Source organism: Astatotilapia calliptera, chromosome 22 (assembly GCF_900246225.1).
Source record: "Astatotilapia calliptera chromosome 22, fAstCal1.2, whole genome shotgun sequence".
Classification (NCBI taxonomy): domain Eukaryota; kingdom Metazoa; phylum Chordata; class Actinopteri; order Cichliformes; family Cichlidae; genus Astatotilapia; species Astatotilapia calliptera.
In genome coordinates, this window is record NC_039322.1 from 17,018,952 (window position 1) to 17,039,019 (window position 20,068).

Consider the following 20,068-nt stretch of genomic DNA (forward strand, 5'->3'; position numbering starts at 1 on the left):
CTAAAAAAAATGACTTCAGAAAAGTTGGCTCAGCTGTAAACAGGCACCTGATATTGGACAAGACCATGGATCATTAACAGTCCTCCGTTTAGCTGACCTTTCTCACAAATGTTTGGTTCTTTGTGAATTCTAAGCGGGATTATTTCAACATTACCTGCATGAGGACATGTAGCAATCAAGTTTAATTACAAACAAAATAAATTACACTTATTTTGAAAGAATGTAGCTGATGCCATTTTAGTGTTGGGGTGGAACTGAGTGAGTGTGTGTAAGCCTTACAGTCCTGTGGTGACTCATTGGTGTTTACTTAAAAGGTGTATTATTCTTGCTAAAAGAAAGCAAATGTTACAGCTGTTGCCTCACAGCAGGGGAAATACTGAGTGGTGTTTGTGCGTGTGTGTGTTTTTTTAGAGAGTCTGACTGCATTAAAGAGCAAAAGAAAAAGAGAGAGAAACGTATAAAGTCAGACGGATAGACAGCCAGAGGGACTCCGCGGGTTTTAGCTCAGCTTGCTTTAATGGACAAATCCATCACACAGTCTTTTCATGCAGCTCCTCGCTACCCGCATGTCAGCTGCCTGGAGAGAAACTTATTATCACAGGTAGAGGAAAAGGGATAGGAGGAAGTGATTAAAATAAAAATAGAGTGAGTGCTGTGGCTGACTGTGAAATTAGGGTACAATAAAGATAATAAAAAGCAAGACGAGACATCAACACACACGAATAGGTTGCCTTTTTTAGTATAACAGTAGCCAGTAGGAGTCTGTCAACCTTTTGTGACGTAATACGGTTATAAAGAGATCATAAACTCATCTCTGTCCACTCAGATCTCTAGCTCCTACATCCGTGTCCAGACATCCTGACTGGCCAATGAAACCATCATCTGCCTTTCTACCAGATGAAAAGTATTAACTCTAATCTGTGAGCTCGCCTCTACTGGGGCCAAAAATACAAAGTCCCATTTTTTAATATGGAAAATGTGCTTATGGTGCCATAATCACAATTTATGGTAATGAAATCATAACATAGGTTGTGTAATCAAAGCCTAAAATTAAACTTTGTAGAGGTTTAGTAGAGGTTGTTTTATAGGCCTCAGACTGATCCGATACTGGTGGAGTAGGTGGCCTCTTTCTTTCTTTCTTTCTTTCTTTCTTTCTTTCTTTCTTTCTTTCTTTCTTTCTTTCTTTCTTTCTTTCTTTCTTTCTTTCTTTCTTTCTTTCTTTCTTTCTTTCTTTCTTTCTTTCTTTCTTTCTTTCAGCAATGCAGAAGGATTCCAGCAGTTTTCCTTCTATGGATGCAAAACCAGCTGCTGCACTACTAACAAACATAACTGCAGCAGCACTCCTTCACACTCACATCCCATTGAACACAGACGACAGCAGGACCGGGCCCCAGACACACAATCAGCTCTCAGTGGGTTGCACCTTGGCCATTATGCCTTACAGCCTGCTCTTGAACACCCTGCCGAGACATTAACTTCACAGCCAACATCCGTTCCCTTTACTGATCTGCTGCGCCATGCCATACTGCTGCACTGCCTCCACAGGACCGGAAAGCCTTGCAGGGACCTAACATATCCTGTCTGGGGCTGCAACAGCCACAGATGCATCTTAAGCAAGAGGTCAAATTGAAGGCTTTGTCTGAACTTTTAACTTGTGCTCACTAGATTGCCATGGAGGTATGCTGACCCAGACAGATGGTGCTTATGCTGCAGCGCCCTCTCAGCCTGCTCACCTTTTGTCTGCCCACTCGAGCTGGAGAGACATTGCTCCCACAGGGCAGCTTGCAAAGGTCTTGTGGTGTAGGAGTGCCAGCCTTTAGATGTGCAATACTTTGACTGGATTTAAAGCCCACAGATTGCTGTTAACCACCTGGTCAAATACCATGAGGTCTCTGAACAGGCCTGTCGTAATTCTTTTTTTTATAATAGGTGAAAAAAAGAAAATTCAGATCCCTGAAAATGCCATGTTCAAGTGGGCCAGTCATATCTGTAGTGTTACAGGGTCAGTCTTTTAAATAATGTGATCAGTGTGTGTGTAAGTATTCCCTGCAACACCCCTAAATCTCTTGTTTTACTCTTGGCACTACATGATGTCATAGAGAAGGGCTGCTAACTAACCCTCTGAGTAGAGAGACCACACTCACCTGCTGTTTAAATCTTCTGACTGAGAGGGGCAGCCAATCAATTAAAACTGTGGCCTTAAAGTAATAAGAACTTAAAAAGTTTTGTTTGACATAGCAGGTGAATGAGGTGTGTGCATCCAGAGCTTTTACAACACAAATCAGGATTTTTTATTTTTTATTTTTTTTGATCAAAGTTTCTCTGGTTGAATGCAAGAATTGAAATACGGCGCTAGAAACGAGAACAACAGGTCCACTTTCATGTAGACTGTGCGGTTGGTTTTGTTACACAAATAAATCCTTGTGTCTCGAAACTTCACCAATTAGCCCATTTGTTGGTCTCAGTTGTTTAATGAGTTGCAAAAGCTCAAGCGTCAAAACTGCACTTTGTTTAATAGGTGTTGTGTGCAAGGTGTGTTTTTGTTGCCAAGTGAGACATTTCCCTTCACAGAGTCCTGATAAACATCCACGATAACCCCATAAAATGGTGAATTGTGTGATGGAGACACAACTATACTGGCACCTCCATACAGAGATGAGAGTAGGATTGGTCTTCTTCTATGATTCAAAGGCTATGAAGCAAATCAGTGAATTTACCAAGGTATGCTTCTCTTCTTTCAACAAACTCTGGTCTAATACAATAATAAGAAAAACGTAAGTATTTTAAGCTTGAATGGTGATTCCTGTCACTCATACTCATTGTATACACAACCTCCTTTGTTCTTACTTATTTGAACTGAGTTGAAATGTGTCAAAAGGTTGCGTTCACACGCCAAGAGCTTATTATAGCCTTTTTATGAACGTGAACAGCAAGCAGCCTTCACATGGCATGCATAGCTCTGCATTGTACTTTTGTAGTCGTTCCAGGTAGCACAGAATAAAAAATTCCCTGGATGCCAAGTCAGGCTTTTGTACTGTTGACATATGTTTATGTGTGCACGTGCACCTGCCAGAAAGCTGGTGGAGAACATAGACGTGAACATGTGAGATAACCAAAGAAAGATGGCAAAAGGTGAAGGAGAAAAGGCGGTGAAGGCTGGCCAGGGAGTGAGCCAGGCAGTTAGGGGGCCAGTGGAGGTCTGAATTCCAATAGCGTGTGGAGAATTGAGCATCCCCCACACAGATGTTCACAGTCATCACCCAGGCAATTTATAATAATATTAACTGCCGTGACAATGGGAAGAATCAGGAGGCAGTGACATATTGGATGATAACTCTCCGAACTGGCCGGTAAGGTTATTTGCTTTGGAGCAACTGCAGGAGACACAAGTAAAACATCTAACAAATTAATCCAGTTTGGTGTCTGATGAAAGAAAATATGACGAGGGGTACTCTTGCAGCACACACACACACACTCACTGTATCCATACTAAGTGCACCAAACTGACCACATTGCTTGCAGCTGCAGTGTAGTAAACCTTATCAGAAAGACAGACAATAACATCGGTAACATTCCTGCACTGATTTATCTCAGAGATTGAAGCTGGAGGATATGTGGAGGGGCCTTCGGAGACATCCTGCCATGGATGTGTCCTTTTTACCTGAAACAAAAAAAACCTAGGAAAAATTTTCTGTGTGCTGCTAAGTATCAAAGGAGATTAACTGAGCTTAAGTCGTAGTCAGATACTGAGATTTATGATCTGGAGAGGAGGCGACACCTGGCTGCGTCAACAATTCCGGCACATACACGGAGACACGTACACAAGGAGTTGAAATGAGAAAGTCAAATGTTTTTTGTCTTGGGTACGCTCTCATCTTTTTGATGCTTAAAATTTCCATCCGACAAAGACATGAACTTGAATCGTTATTGCACTTATTTATTTGATAAATTGCACATTTTTGGAGCATTTTCACAATAACCTCGTGAGAATGCATTAAGCCTCAGACAGAAAGAAAAGTAGGAACATTGTGCAATTGATGTGAGCGTCCCCAGGAATTTTTTATTAAATTGGAAAGTAATAATTAAGCATGCTCTGAATAGCATTCGTGTGCACGTACAAACACACACAGATATATTCATCATGGAAGTTCGCTATCCTGCATCTTTGTTTTATATATATATATATACACACACATATATATATATATATATATTTCGAGAGAGGGAATTTCTTTAATGCGTCAAAGATTATTAGCAAAAGTGCTACAATATAAAGCAAAAACTTGCACTTCTGTGATGAATACGTCTGTCCACGCACCCGGTAGCATTCACACACTCTCTCACATTTCAAAATACTCTGTTTTCGCCCATCTGCTACCTCAATCTGACCCACTCTGGTCCGTGACACCCATGGTGTCTGTTGGCATGTGAAGTACAAAGGGCACTGGCTTATATCACATCTTGTTCGGGCCTCATGTCTGCTTTTAGCTGTAGTTCAGAAGCAATAGAGACATCGGCCGGGTCAGTAGGGGGAAAACAGAACAGATGTGTGCGTTGTGCAGATGGGTCCGGGTGCCGGATGAAGCAGGGCCTGGGGGAGGGATTGACTGTGAAACAGGGCGGGGTTCGAGTTTGATGCAGGTGGGAGAGGGAATGGGGGCAAAGATGCCATGGCAGCAGCGGCGGCAACAGAGAGCTGACGCTGGAGGACACAAGACGCCAGAGGCTTGGTCAGATCTTGGTTCTTTTGTAAAGTCAGCCTTATCTGAGGATGAAAGACAGGCAGACAAAGTAGTATCAAGTTGATTGTTTTTCCTGGGAAATTAAACAGTTTAAAGTAGGAAAGTACAAGCTGTTCCATTTATCACCAGGCATTTTTATTAATAATCCACTCTCTGTTCCAGTGAAATCCTGCCCTTTTGTCCAACTCATCATGTCAAGGGGTTAGAATTCAGAAAATTTATTATCCTTGAGCTATTGCTGACTATTTGTTTCACTGGCAGTAGGGAGTGGAGCTTCCTGGAAGAAGCCCATGAGGATCAACTCATGTACACAAACACAATGATGAGGGGGTGAAAGTAAGTCAAGCAATAACATGGTACTCACTGCCTGGAAACTCTGGTGACGCTGGGTGAGGGTGTAGGGGCTGAATTTAGGCTTGGCTGGTTTACCTGCCGCTCTATCCTTGTGTCTCCTGCTGCTGATGTGCTGGAGTCGAGGAAAGAGACACGTAGATAAGCACGCAGCAAAATAAACCCACACAGACACGGGCTGCAGCAGAAAGATGGCATGGGTGAAAGAAGAAGATGATGCTTGGTAATCTGAATAATGTGAAAAAGAAATTAAAGGCAAGCAGGAATCAAAGCTCCTATTTTTGGCAATTCAGGCAGACTGTTTGTATTTTGTTGACTCTGAATTTGAGACTCCAAATATTTATGAGGGGCGGGTTAGGAAATCTTTTAAAATTTGACTGACAAGCACAAACAGATGGCTGTGGCCAACGCGCCACACAATCAGCAGCAAGCTGCTAAATATTCATGAGCACCTGGCCAAAGTTAACTTTTAAACAGTCGGCGGTGAAGACCAACGCTATGCATTCACATCACGAACAGAGATGCTAACATCATATTCAAATGCTCAGTGAAATAGCAAAGGCTTAGTAGCTTTGTGCTCTTTATCTTGAGGGATCTGTGATTTTAACTCACCTGCAGCGACAGGTGTGAGCCGTTCACACTGTGATTGAGAATAAAATTTGCATGGCCCTGAGTTTCCCGTCTTTAATGCATGATGGATAAAGTGACGATGGATCGCGGTGGCTTTGTACTTCCTGAACTCTTTGAATAGCAAATCTGTGTGACAGCTGACCTTTTAATAACTTTACATGCACAAGAGGAACTAACCAGTAAGTTAGTGCAACAGTCAGTTTTCTTATGTTACCTTCCATTGGTCACTCCCCGAGGGCAGGAACAAAACAACTACTGGCAATCAGTGTGCAATAAAATAAGGTCATTGCATGGTGTGACTGCGAAAAACAAGGGATCACTTCTTGGATAAATCTAATTAAATAAATTTGCTTTCTTCCTTAAACCATACAATTGAAGTTTTGCTTTACATTATATCATGTGATTCCTGTAATGACCACCAGACACTTGTGCATTGCAATGTGCGTTAAGATAAATATCTAATCAGCCAATCGCATGGCAGCAACTGAGTGCATTTAGGTATGCGGAGCTCAAATCATCTCAAACTGGTTTCTTGGACATGACAAGAGTTTAATGTACTCAAACAACCTCCACAGTCACCAGATCAAAATCTAAAAGCACACTTTTGGGATGTGGTAGAAAGGGAAATTAGCATCATGGATGTGTAGCTGGAAAATCTGCAGCAACTGTGCACCTGACCAAAATGCTTCCTGCAGCTTTATGAATCTATGCCATGAAGATTCAATTCAGGTCCAAACACAAAGCGAGTCTAATCTGGTACTAGCAAGGAGTACCTAGCAAAGTGAATGTATATTTCTCATCATGTGAGTAGTTTTTCATGAAGCATCTCTGTTTTTTCTTTTTTAGGTAAAAGCAAATGCAGCGGAATATTAACATATATATACAAAGTTTTTTGTATTAATCATGTTGTAATTGTAATTAATTGATGTTTGTATTAAAAATCTATAAACCACCTTTCATGGTAAAACATTTTTAAGATTCTATATAATGTCAAACACAGAAGTGCTTTAGCCATGATATAGATATATTACAATATATATTAGCAATAATATAGATATGTAAGTATATTACAGAAATAGGTCTATTATGGTATGTTATAATGTACACGGTATGAAGTATGTTATGAATATTCTATAACTATAAGTATGTACAGGCTGTAGTGAGTACAAGCTATGTACAGGCTATGAACAGGATATAAATATGAAATAAAAAACTTATTGCACGGATCACCTGTTTGAGCTGAGTCTCAGAGTTGACGTGCACGTCGCAGATCTCACAGTGGAAAGTTTTATTCTGGAGTCCTGTCGATGACTCAGATGGTGCAGCCATCTTGCCTTTGACCCCCATCCTGGGGAAGGATTTGATGGCTCCATCGCCACTTCTGGCCTCGAGCATGGTCTTGTGCTTGGTGCCTGAGCAGATATAAAGTCAGATCAACAAAGTATAGAAACACGCTTCATGTGGGCAAAGTCTGGCCGTGGCAGCGACTGCCTCTCACCACTGTTGTGGGCCTGAAGCTGGGAGGCTGAGTTGACAGCCACCTTGCAGAGAGAGCAGTACAAAAGACGAATAGCTTTTGCTTCTTCGGTCTCCTCTCCTGGAGCTTCTGCCTCTCCATCTTTTGGTGCCTCTTTCTCTGTTGTCCTTGAAATGGGTGACAAGGAAGGGTCAGAAGGTGCTTTCACAGTTTCAGTGGAGCCACTGGTTGATGGTGCCATTTCTGAGGTAGGGTTCAGCGATGAAGGCTCTAAAACAAAGGAGGGGAAAGTAAGGTTATACTTTAATATTTGACTGTTTGGATATTCATCGTCTGGGTAGATATTCAGTTCTTAACTGTGATATTTGAATGTGCTTGCTTGAATGTGTATTTTTTTTCTGTAGACTGAAGAAATAAATGGATTTGTGGTGATTTAGTTAAGACACTGTAGCCATCTTAGCAACATAATTTCTAGATTTAGTACACATTTATCAACTTTTATGGCCAGTGAAGAATCTCAGTCTACGAGGTCTTGCTCTCCACGGCTCGCTCTCCCTCGCTCTGTGCTCTGTTCACAGAGCGGCACAGCGCAGCAGCACCTTAAAGCTTTTAAACTTACGCGTGTGGTGATTTTGTCAGACAGTGTTGGGGTATTAAATTCAGATGGGAAACTTTGAATTTTTTCTGTTGATTACTGCTGAAGCTTCAAAGCCCCCCCCCCCCCCCCCCCCCCCAAAAAAAAATGCATTAGGGAAAATCCTGTTGGCAAGAATGAGCACTAAGGAAGACAAACGTGAAGATTTTTCCACTTCTATGAAATTCCTGAATTCTTTATGATAAGAGAAAGATAAAAGCTCAGCAGGCTACACATGATTATGAGCTCCATCAACCTCTCTAATCACACTAATAATCAATGATTTCTCCTGAGTTTCTGCCTCGCGGCACTTAAACGGACACTTTTGTATAGAGATGATTTGACTCTGTTATCTTTTGTGGTGCCCACTTTCCCACAGAGGAGCGTGTGCAGATTTAAGGATTCACTCTCTGTTAATAACAATGATTATTAGCTCTGCCTCACTGAGTGGGTGTCTGTTTGTTACCACTGATTCCCCACTCTCTCACTAAAGTAATCTTCAGAGAGCGCTCCTGCTTCTCATCCACTTCCTCGAAACTCTTGAAATGATCATTCACCCTCTCACTTTCTCGAAAACAAACTCTCCTGTCGGCGTTGTCAAGAATATTTCTTCAACCTCTTTCTTCTTTAGCTGTGGCAAAATGCATTATTTTCAATCCTTAAACGCCCACGCATGTGCAAAAGTAGCACATCAGCACTGGCACAAATATAAACAAACGCTGGAAAGCAGTCTGTGCTTTGACACGCCGCCACACTTGCATGCCTGCAGACGCACATGTGCCCAAGGCCCTTGAGCAAACGTACACTCATACATAGTGGAGGAGAGCTACCCACAGATCATATTCAACGCATTTTCAATGCTCTTTTGATCTCAGGAGACCACTGAATGAGGTCAGAAAATGTAGACACGAAGAAGAAGCAGAGGATAATGCCCAACCTTTAATCACTTCACCGTGCAACCCAAAGCAGCAGGTGGTTTATCACATCAAAGAGTTAAGGTCGTGACTAGAAAAAGAAGGTCTGAGCCGTGCATTCATATGGCTAACGGTGTCATGCGCGTGATGTCTGTGCACATGTGTGCATGCATGGTTGCAGAAATGCACTCACCTCCTGATGTTGTGTCAGAGCTGGAGGGCCGTGAGCACGATGACAACAGGACTGCAGTTTCCTTGGAGACCGGTTCACAGGTCCTGATCTTTGAATCTGGGGCGTCCAGAGCTAACAGCTTTTTCGCATGCTTCGTGCCGGTATAATGGGAGGACGCCTGAGCCTTGATGCCCAACAGCAAAAGAAAAAAAAAAGATTTTGCTTCATGCAGTAAAGTGGCTATCTTTACTTTACACAACAATGCATGACTTGAATATGAATGGAAAAACTGCAGAAAGCTATCATTCTCTGACTTGCTTACTTTTGCCAGTGTAGTAAGTAATCAAGTGGTAAGTCGTTAAAGTAAATAAGTGCAGCACTATGTGCACTTTTTCCACATTTTTACAAAGATTTCCGTACAATACGTGACAGTACTTTGCAGTTGTTGAGTTGCTTTCTTATGAGTCATGCTATGGCACAAATAATACAAAATGATACAGAATTTTCTACCAAGATCAAATATCAGGGGAGTTCACATTTGACCCAGTAATTAAGTAAGAAAGCTTTAAACCTTCAAAACCAGTAAGACAGCCATGTGTAAGGGCAGGTCTTCTCTGTGGTTCAACTGTCATGTAAGGGTGTGTGTGAGAAAAACAAGCGCACCTTGAAAGACAAAAAACTACTGACAAAGCATGTGTTTCCCACACAGCATCGCCCACCTCAGAGTTGAATCTAAGACGACAGACGCCGCAGGAACTGGGCTTTCTTATTAAGTGTGACGTTAGCCCGAAGCCTGGGCCAATCAGAGCTTTATGTATATGATCCATCTGCAACAAGGAAAAGTGAAAAGTTATGTCTGAACTGGTTTTGGATTATGCTCTAACAGACTTGACTGAGTTAGGTAGTAAAAAGTGATCTCCTCTTTAAATGTCATGCTATCAGCAGGTAATTTTATCTTTTAGGACCTACTAAGGGTGTTGGTGCCCATAAACATAACAATATTGATGTTCACACATCTATCAGTGAAATCAACAACACAGCAAACCACGTGCTCTCTGCTGCCTCGGCTTGCCCGAGACAAATACCAACATATCATCTTGACTGACATGATGTAACGTGACTTAGAAAAGCTTTCACAGTGCCGTCTGTTTGGTCATTTCAGCTGGGATTAATTACACTGACACTGAACTGTTTTCATGGGATAGAACAGGATTCAAAATGTTTATATGAAACCTGTCACACCACTCTGCAGCATAACGCACTTGTCTGCTGCCCACAGGTTTTCTCCACATGTTCCAAATGGTCACGTGTGGTAAAGCTTTTTGCCCTTGTGGCCATAAGCACTCTGAAGAGCAAAGCCAATCCTGAAAAATTCAGTGCACTGTGTTTAACGTATTTTATTCACACCACAATATAGAAAACACATCAAATGTTAAACTGAGACATTTGGTATTTCATGAAAAATATAGCAACAGATCTCAAAACAGTTGGCACAGGAGCAAGAAAAGGCTGGAAAAGTAGGTGGTGCTAAAATGAAACAGCTGGAGGAACTTTTTGCTAGTAATTGGGTTAACTGGCAATAAGGCAGTAACATGAGATATCTTAGTGATGCAAAGTTTCTAATCTCTAAAACTGGGCTGCGGTGCACCAACCTGCTGAAAGATGTGTCTACAAATTGAGGAGTAATTTCAGAACAGTGTTACTCAACGTAAAATTGTGAAGGGATTGAATACCACATTATCTACATTGCACAATATCATCAAAAGATTCAGAGAATCTGAAGAAATCTCTGTACAATTTCTGAAGTGGAGGGAGGATGGATGGATGGATGGATGGATGGATGGATGGATGGATGGATGGATGGATGGATGGACAAAAACCCCCACAGAGGACTGTTGAACAGCAGCTACTCTCCTCAGTTCCCAGACATTTACAGACTGTTAAAATAAAAAGGGATGCTGCACAGTGGTAAAATGGCCCTGCCCTTCTTTCTGCACATCACTGTTGCAGTCCACTCAGACCACCTTGAAGCCATGTGCCACAGCCTTTGCTATCCATAACAGAGAAAACACAAAACCTTTTACAGGCACCTTTAAAACCTGCAGGGGTGAGAGTTTTACTCACACAGCCCTGTTCCAGGAAGACTTCATAACACCAAACGTGCAAATGGTCTTTCCAACTGAACAGCGAGAAACCATTACCATATTAAGAAAACTACGTTAAATAGCTTTAAATTGCGTGCAGCATAATCATGTTTGTGTTGCCTCGTATTGCAGATCAGCTAATGAAGTTTCAGACTTTTTCACCCCCCCAGACTACTTTTATTTATGCGTGTAAGAGAGAGGCAGTAAACCTGTCCATGCCTTTGCATATATGCGTGAACACAATACCATTATCTGACCACACAACACTGTGCACTGCTGGACATTGCTGGAAACTGTAATGAGCAAAACTACTCAGTGTAATAAAACCCAACTGGCCTTTGTGGAGCAAAACAAGACTATTACCTGAGATGAAATGTAGGAGGCCATATAAGCAGCCAAAGTGGGCGGGGAGTGGGGAGTGTGGAGTGGGGGTTTTATGGAAATCTGGTTAGTGGTAAAAGTAAAAATTTATGCATTCTTATGGGTCAGCCAGCTAGTCCTCTAACCCCAGAGAACCCTCAGTATAGCACTGCAGTGGAGATGTACCTTGTTTCTTTAGAGCCAAACCTGAACACGTTCTTCAAAAGTGAAAAACTCAACATTGGGTGTGCGTGTCTGTGTGTGTGTGTTCTCACTACTTTTCTTTGATCATCACTCTGGGCTGCTACACTGGAATGTATCTGTGCAGTCGCAAGTCTCTTATCTCCCTGTTTCCCTGCAGCTGTTTGTCTATAGAAAACTCCAGCAACCTTACATAAAAACAAACATATATCACGTGTATCATGTGTAAAATGCAAAAAGTCGTAGAAATTTAAGAAACAAAGCAAAGGACTAAATCTGTCATGTAACGTGTGACAAACATCTTTATGTGAGAGTATTTTTGACATCTTTTTTATGTTTCTGTGAATGAGATCGAACAGTTTAACATCAGCTAACAGCCCGCTCGCTCCCTCCTTGCTCCACAGCCCCAAGGTTCCTGTATCTCCTCCTGACCTTCCATCACACGTTCCTCACTTCACCCCTCCATCTGCTTACCTCTGAACCCTCTCCCTTCGCCTGCGTCTGATCAAAGTCACCTTCCCGGCTCCCCGTGGAGTCACCCTCTTACCCTCCACTCCCACTCGGCACTACGATGGACTAGCACCTGCAGCAAAGTCAGTTTGCCCTTCTTACTCATTGCCTCTTCAGTTTTGTTTTGCACAAACACTCGCACAAATACATATATCACATGCAGAAACAAATCTGCCACTGTGAGCTCATGAAGATTTCTGCAGTACATTCAGTGGATTGTACACTAAATAAAGGCATCACATCCACCACACAGCATCAATTATATCCAGCATATTCCCTCCAGAAACCTCCTCGCACACAGGGTGTCAGCATGTCAGACATGCTCTGCTCCAGGGAGTCAGTTATGGCAGAAACATATGGCCAAGTGAAGTAAAGCAGACTTCTAACTTTATAATGATGAATGCTCCTGGATTTACACTGTGTACCAGCATGACAGGTATGTGTGAATGTCTGACGTCAAACACCTAAAGGGAGTGAGTTCTGACAAATGAGCTGCTGCTTTTGGGCTCTTTGTCATTTCAATTATTTTATTCTTGGAAACAATATCTGGGTTTTTTTGTTTCCAAAACGAAAGAAATAAAAAGAATGCGAGCCAACCAAGCTTCTGAAGTCCAAGTTTTAAAAGCAGAGGTCCCTGAATCACGACAAGCATCCGCACACATGCCTGCAACCCTGTAGTCATGACAACGCACATGTGGGCACCAAACAAACTCCTGTGCAGAGTTTAATGGAGGCCAAAGCACACAAGTGAATGCACTGCTTACACACAAATACACACACACGAAGAACCCACACATAAAGAGACACATTTCAGAAGAAAACACAGGCCGTCAGAGTTCAGCTGCGTGCCCACTTACTTCACACCCACAGGTTCGATTCAGAGGAGCAAGACAATTCTCTGACAAAATACGTTCTAGACGATATTTTATTTTCGTTCAGCTCATTCCAAACACTCAAAAGCAACTGAAGGATATGGGGACCTCAGAGGTTTAATTTATTTAATAAAGACAGCAAAACCGAAAGAGTTCAGCGATTCACAAATGAGATTATGTCTGCATAACCCAAAGGGAGTACAGCAGGATTAGTTCAACTAAAATGACAAAAGAGAAATTAAAATGCTCTGAATTTTTTTTTTTAAGTACATCTGAACAGATTTGAGAAGAAAAACTAAAATTAACACATAAGTATTAGAAAAAGATATCCAAACTTCATTTATAAATTATGTTAGTTTGTTTCTGCCACTGAAGAAAATTTTAGTTTGTTGTCCAAAGTCAAAATTTAAGGTTTGTACCTTCGAATTTCAACTTAACATCTCGATTTTTGTTACATTTTGAGATAGTGAGCAAGTTGAAATTTTGAGATATTCAGAAATTTAAAATTATCTCTGTATGTCAATTATTTTTTTCCCAGTGGCAGAAACAAGCTTCCATAACAAATGATAATAGATTGTAGAGGTAGCTAAAATTAAAGCTAAAATTTTCCAATCCAAAATTCCAATCCAAGCCGTGTAACGTATACGCACAATTCAGCCTCGAAAAACAGTGAAAAAAATGAAGTGACCATCAAGCAATGATGAATTGGTCATGATGTTTCTAAACAAGGAAAGTAAGAAACTAAGATTCTGGGTTCATCTAATTCTCACAAAAAGACAGCAGCAGGGAGAATTTTATGGTTTGATCCAGGAGTTGAAGCTTTACCACGACTGCTTTCGTACATATTTCAGGATCTCAGTGGGGCCATTTGAGCTCTTGTTGGCAGAGTTGGGGCAGAGTTTGAGGAAGGAGAGAAATAATTTCAGAGAATGATTGACCTGGAGCAGCATCTAGCAGTGTGTCTGTGGTATAATAGAATATTTTAATATTTCCATCTCAAATACATTCAGTACTGGTATTAATTTGAGTTATGAGCGCACATATTGCCAAATGCAGTGATTGGTCAGATTTGGAAAAAAAATGCTACAAAACATCCAGTGAAATTACATGGTCGGTGTGAATGGTTACATTAAGAATAGATGAGTCTGAAAAATATTTCTAACGAACAAAACATTTGTTTAAAGGACCTCACTCTGGAAACTGTTAGCGCACAATATGGATGAACTATTGAAGCTACTAGCTACTAACTACAGTCCCTCAACTTCTACTCTCTTTTAATGTTTCTAGTAACTTAACAGTATAGATTAAAAAATGCATAACATAATAAACTGTTAGTGGAATAAACAAAATGAAAAGTTAAACAGTTGAGGAGCTAGCTAACATTATGAATCAAAAGTTATCAATTATAAGCTAAAAAAATAGCTAAACAGTTGAAGTTATAAGCGAAACAAGGACGAAGAAACAAGCAAGAGTTTTGTCAAAACATCACTAAGCACTATTAATATCTGTTAAATAGATTAGCGATTAAAAACATTGGCTGCCAGTTATGACTGAACTGTTGACATAATGGCAAGCTAATTAGCTAATGTAAATGCTAAAATGTAATGAGAAGCTAATATTTTAACCACATATCAAATTCTCTTATCATCAGTGAGGGCATTCACTGCTTTCCTCGTCATTTCTGACAGTAAAATTACTATATGTGGGTTTTTGACACTGTCACTATTTTCTTTAACTTTACAGAGATAATGATTAGCAATTAACTGAGATAATAGCCTGTAGCTAATTGCAGATTTCAAGTTTACAGAGGTGGCAAAGAGGGCTTTTAGTGTGGAGATATGCTGGATTTTAAGTTTTTAGCCAATACTCTTTCTCTAACCTTGTTTTCCAAAAAAGGAGTTAAATCTCCAACATTACTCATTCAGCATTAAGAGTAGTGAACAATGTAGCGCTCAGTCACTTTTTACAGGTGTTACACTATTTCTGTGGCTGCCAACTGGGAGATGTGTTGAACATGGGGTAAAATCAAAGAAATGACAGAAAGAGACAAACAGGGAAAAGACAGCAGGGAGAGTATGAGTGAGATATTTAAAAACATTTTTCTGTCCGTGCTATATTAAGGTCACCCAGCAATAGCAACAAATATTGTAATATTAAGTTTCTTATTATGTGCCTTACATTTAGTAGTGAACAGAGGAGTTCAAAGGAAGGTGAAGTGGATCTGAAAGCTGCAAAAGGGAGAAAAAGCGCACAAGAGGATGAGCGAGAGGAAAGATGACAGCAGGGGACAAAGTGGAAAATACATATGAAGAGAGAGCTGAAGTGAAGAGGGCGTTGGAGCACAAGCAACACAGAAAGTGGAAGGGGTGGATGAAAGCGAGGTGAAATGGGAGGCAAGAGGGCCGAGACCTAGAGCAGTGTCTCCCTGGGTGGCAGATGGGCTTTTTGACAAAGAGACGGACGCTACACACAATCCCTCACACATGCAAAATAACTGCTACACTGTGAGAGGCCACAAAAGGCAGACAAATACACTCTTTTTGAACCCTCACGTGTCTCTTCTGAGACATCTTCCAAACATCTGACAGCATATCATGGGAAAGAAGAGTAAAGACGAGGGAGGAACAAAAGCACAATTGTCAGCTCTGCTTCCGAGCAGTTATTTGGTCAGACTCAATGGAGTTATGAGCATACTCTTATAGACACAGCCAAGGCATTTAACACCTTGGATTATACGAAGAGATATCACACGATTTCCGTGTAAACCATACATCAACCCTCAGCCTGACACATCTACAGTCCTCTGGGCTTAGACTTGGCCTGCCTTGGTTCTCTCCACCTTCACCTTTCACAAACACCGGGGCAGACAGCTCTAAGAAAAGCTCTGCAGGAGGAATACCAAGGATTCAGCTCCACACCCCCCAGGTTGTGTGGAAATGTCACAGCTCTCTGCATTAAGGATGATATATTTGGAAAGGTGTAGGCAGCGTGCTCATACATCTGTGCATTGAAATTTTACTTCATGCAGGCAGACTATTCCACGAAATTAACTCCTCCGCTTGAGGCAAAACATTGGTATGGTAAAATGAACAATTTTGCTTTTGATAATAATAATAATAATAATAATAAAAGGCATGAGAGTGCAGGTGGTGAGAGCTTTGTTGCCATGACAGCTACGATGACTGACAGTACTCACGTCAGTGAATCCAGGCAGCAGGTGGAGGGGGAGGAGGGCTTTCGGGTCAGGAGAGGGCTGGGTCCTGCCCAGCGTGGGACGAGCCAGCGGCGGCAGAGTGCTGTGGCACACATTACCTGAGAGACATCACAGGAGGAAGGAGACAGGCAGATAGATAAACATATGGAGCAATGACTCGATGGCGATGAGGTGGTACCTTTGAGATGATGATGATGATGATGATAAAAGCTAATAGACCAGAGCGAACCATTCTGTGCTCAAAAACTTCTCTGGTTGCAGTGTTTTGATACATTTTTTATGCTTTCTTACATCTTTGTCTTGTCTTATTTGAATTTAAACCTTATTACATAAAATGCTTTTCATCATTTGTGTTAATGTTTTCAATTCAAATAAGATGTTGAGCCAATTTGAGTGCATTTGGGATCAGTCCAGCTATATTGTAGCCCAAAACATGAAATTTGCTTTCATGGGCTTTCTAACTGGAAAAAATATACCAATATTTGATCCTAGTGGTCTTCTCTCACTCACAGATCCTGGAAATTACTTAAATAGGCACAGCTTCTGTCTGAACAGCTATAAATCATCTTATGTTGCTTTGAAACACCCACTTTGCTGTAAACTGTAATCAAGTACAACTTCCTAAGTTCTTAGAGTGGCTCAGTGGTCAGTATCTCCATTCTAGCAACAGCAGATGGCCACCCGTCCCTGAACCTGGTTCTGCCGGAGGTTTCTTCCTGTTAAAAGGGAGTTTTTCCTTCCCACTGTTACCAAGTGCTTGCTCACAGAGGGTGGTCTGATTGCTGGAGTTTTCTCTGTATTATGGTTGGGTCCTGACAATGAAATGTGCTTTGAGGCAACTGTTGTTGTGATTTAGTGCTAGATTGAATTGAAATGGATGTCAAAGTGTCCTTGTGTAAGATACTGAACCCTTGTACATGTTTTGTTTTTGTCATCCATAAGTGAAAAATTTAGCTCATTTAGCTCAAATTTTCAAGAACTAACCATCTGAAGAAAATAACTCAAAACTGAGAAATTAACTTTATCTAACTTATTCAAAATTTTGAGATACTTGCCTTAAATTTGGGTAGCAAAAAGAAATTTAAAAAGAGAGAGAGAGAGAAAACTGCAGAATTTGAGTAAAACTGTACTTTTCATACTTTTCTTCTTTGACTAAATAAAGGCTATGCAGGATTCTTCTACCTCTTGCTGGGGGGATGCATTGTATGCTGTAATTATGCTGGGTACAAATGCGGCCTATTATTTTCTTGACAACCTTCCCAGTTTCATTTTTCTTTGTCATTTTTTTTTTTTTTTGGTTTTTTTTTTTTGTTCTTTTGCTTTTAAAATTATTTACTCAAATAAATCATTTTAGAGGGTTTTTTTTTACACATACGAGCAAGCAATCAGCCCTTTCAAAACACTTTTTGGTGACGGGGGGGGGGGGGGGGGGTCTAATCAAAAACAAACTCAAATATATGCCAAGCACGTACATAAGTGCACATGCAACCTGAAAAACAGTGCACGAGTATGTTGAGGCCATGGCTGATAAGGGTCTTGTTTGTTGTGCTGAGTGATTATAGAGCCTTATTTTCTATAGTTTGCATGTTCTCTCAGCTTGATTACAGTTTGATTTAGGACCGTGTGTAATCATCGCAATCACAATCATAACACACCCATCCGCTCTGCCATTACTCTGATTAACTGACTAAAGTCTTGCAGGGTGCACGTGTGAGTGCGCGCACGCAACGTTGCGCGATTGATCTGATTTGCTTTTGGGATGGATTACTTTAAAGAAGTTATTATGCCTTTGAGAAACACGTGACAGACTGCAGTCTGTTAAGCGCAGCGGAGTGACAATCAATAACTTGCAGGCAACGATCAAAAGCAATCAAACAGCCCAATCGTGAAACCCGTTTAAAATGCAAGTTATGAAATCTAAGAAACGCAGTAAAGTAGCTTCTGTCTTCTCTCAGCATGCTGTTACTATATTTTTGCATCTCTTTTATGCATAGACTAATATTTTCGATACTTATTTTTGCGTAAACGGACTTTAAAGTCAAAAACACCGTGATATAACCTGTGCGCTGAGTCCCTCTGTCTATACCGCTGTGCAGGTGACTGACTTCACGAAGCTCACGTCCAATCCAACATAGCAACAGGTGACTCCGCTTATTACCAGCCTATTAAAAAACTAATGTAAAACAACAATAATAATAATAAAAAGCTTCGTTTACATACCAAAATACATTGCGGCACCAAGTGAGATCCGATTGTTCAGTGTGTGATAAAAGTGTCTTTCATCTCCGAGCAGAGATGAGGCTTCGTGTCTTCTGCTCCAGTCTCTCTCCCTCTCTCTCCTTCTTTCCTGCGGCGCCGATGCTGCTCCTTCCCATCTGGATTCCCTCCTCCTCCTCCTCCTCCTCAACTACTCACCCCTCCTCCTCATCTTTACACAATCCGTGTAGAAATCTGTCCGTGTATCTACATCTCCCAGAAGTCTGGTTTTAATTTGGCAAATACCCGGAAATTACCTTAATTGGTACACATTACCACCCAGGATTTGCGTAACCCCCACACACACCACTGCACCCTCAGTGCCAGCATCCACAAACCAACAGGCACATTTTTAACTCGTTGGAACAACAGAAATTATTTAGGTTTAATTTGAACTTCTAGTTGACACATCCACAATAAAAGTGCATGGGAAAGGTGCGCACGGGAAAGGAAAGGAGAGACCTGTGTTCCACTTATTGCTTTGGTAAGTGCTTTCCCATCCTCCTTTTCCTCTCGGGCCTATGGTATTTTTAGATGCATCCTTTCGCTCCATGGAGAGGAAACTGCACACGGACACATACAGTAGGTGAAAACATCACAGTCTGCCACACATACGTGCAAGCACACTTTAATGTGAGCTTGCAAATTCTATAATCATTCATCCTTAAAAAGAACATGGATCGCTCCTGTCTGTCTTTCTGACTTGCATGCACCCGCAAATGCTTGGAGAGCTCAGATGTACTGTATCTTTTGGCAGACTGACTTTCTTGTCCTCGAGCCCAAACATGTTTTCTCCCTGTGCCAATAAAGTGGACAACAACATGTGTTTTCCCACAATCCAAAAACTCTAGGGAGACTTATCTCAGGAAGGCTGTCAGTTCAACAAGTGCTGTCCTGAAACTACACACACACACACACACACACAGAGAGAGAGAGAGAGAGAGAGAGAGAGAGAGAGAGAGACTTTGTGTGCTCACAGGCTATTTTAATTGGTAATAAACAGACAGGCACACACAAATGTGTGATTAACAAGTGAAGCAAAAAGAAGCCACACAAACCAGGCATTAAGTGAACATAAATAATACAAAAGCGTGGCACGCAACAGGCCTCACTCGGAGTCATTCAGTAGTGTTTATTCAGTGGAACAAAATAGTGTGTGATGTGCTTGTTCGCAAATAAATGCGGTGTCTTTACACTCGGGGCGTATCTCCAGCCTGAGCCATTTCATGTGGACTGCGCCTCCATTCATGAGCCACATGGAACAAAAGCTGAGGAGGAGGAAAATACAGACATGGAAACATCTACTCATAAACTCAATTTCACGCCCCTTTTGTCACTCGCCGCGCTGCCAGGCGTTTTGTGCTCCCCTGAGAAAGAGCCGAGGGCTTTTAGGGGGCTATGTGCGCTAGCTGTTATTGCCTGTCCCATTCTTTTGCTGGAGATGGCTGAAAAGTTTTGCTTCATCTCAGTGTCACACATTTGGAAGCCCGTGGTTTCACATTCTAGTTTTAGCCACGTGGCTTCTTCTCCTCCAGTGTAGGAGTGGTGCCAGGGTGAGAAATCACCTCTGAAATATTGGCGCCAAACTTTT

The 20,068-nt window shown here is 41.4% G+C and overlaps 1 protein-coding gene across 1 annotated transcript; it reads right to left on the minus strand.

Annotated features, from left to right (window-relative positions):
- Positions 1-1,256: 1,256 nt before the first annotated feature.
- LOC113015041 (zinc finger protein 385D-like) lies at positions 1,257-18,598 on the minus strand. The gene is made up of 8 exons (XM_026156942.1): positions 18,442-18,598; positions 16,204-16,319; positions 9,640-9,747; positions 8,942-9,104; positions 7,222-7,470; positions 6,954-7,135; positions 5,107-5,208; positions 1,257-4,765 (listed from the first exon to the last, which is right to left on the minus strand). The coding sequence occupies exons 1-8, from the start codon at positions 18,449-18,451 to the stop codon at positions 4,523-4,525; spliced, it is 1,173 nt and encodes a 390-aa protein (XP_026012727.1). The 5' UTR covers positions 18,452-18,598; the 3' UTR covers positions 1,257-4,522.
- Positions 18,599-20,068: the final 1,470 nt, after the last annotated feature.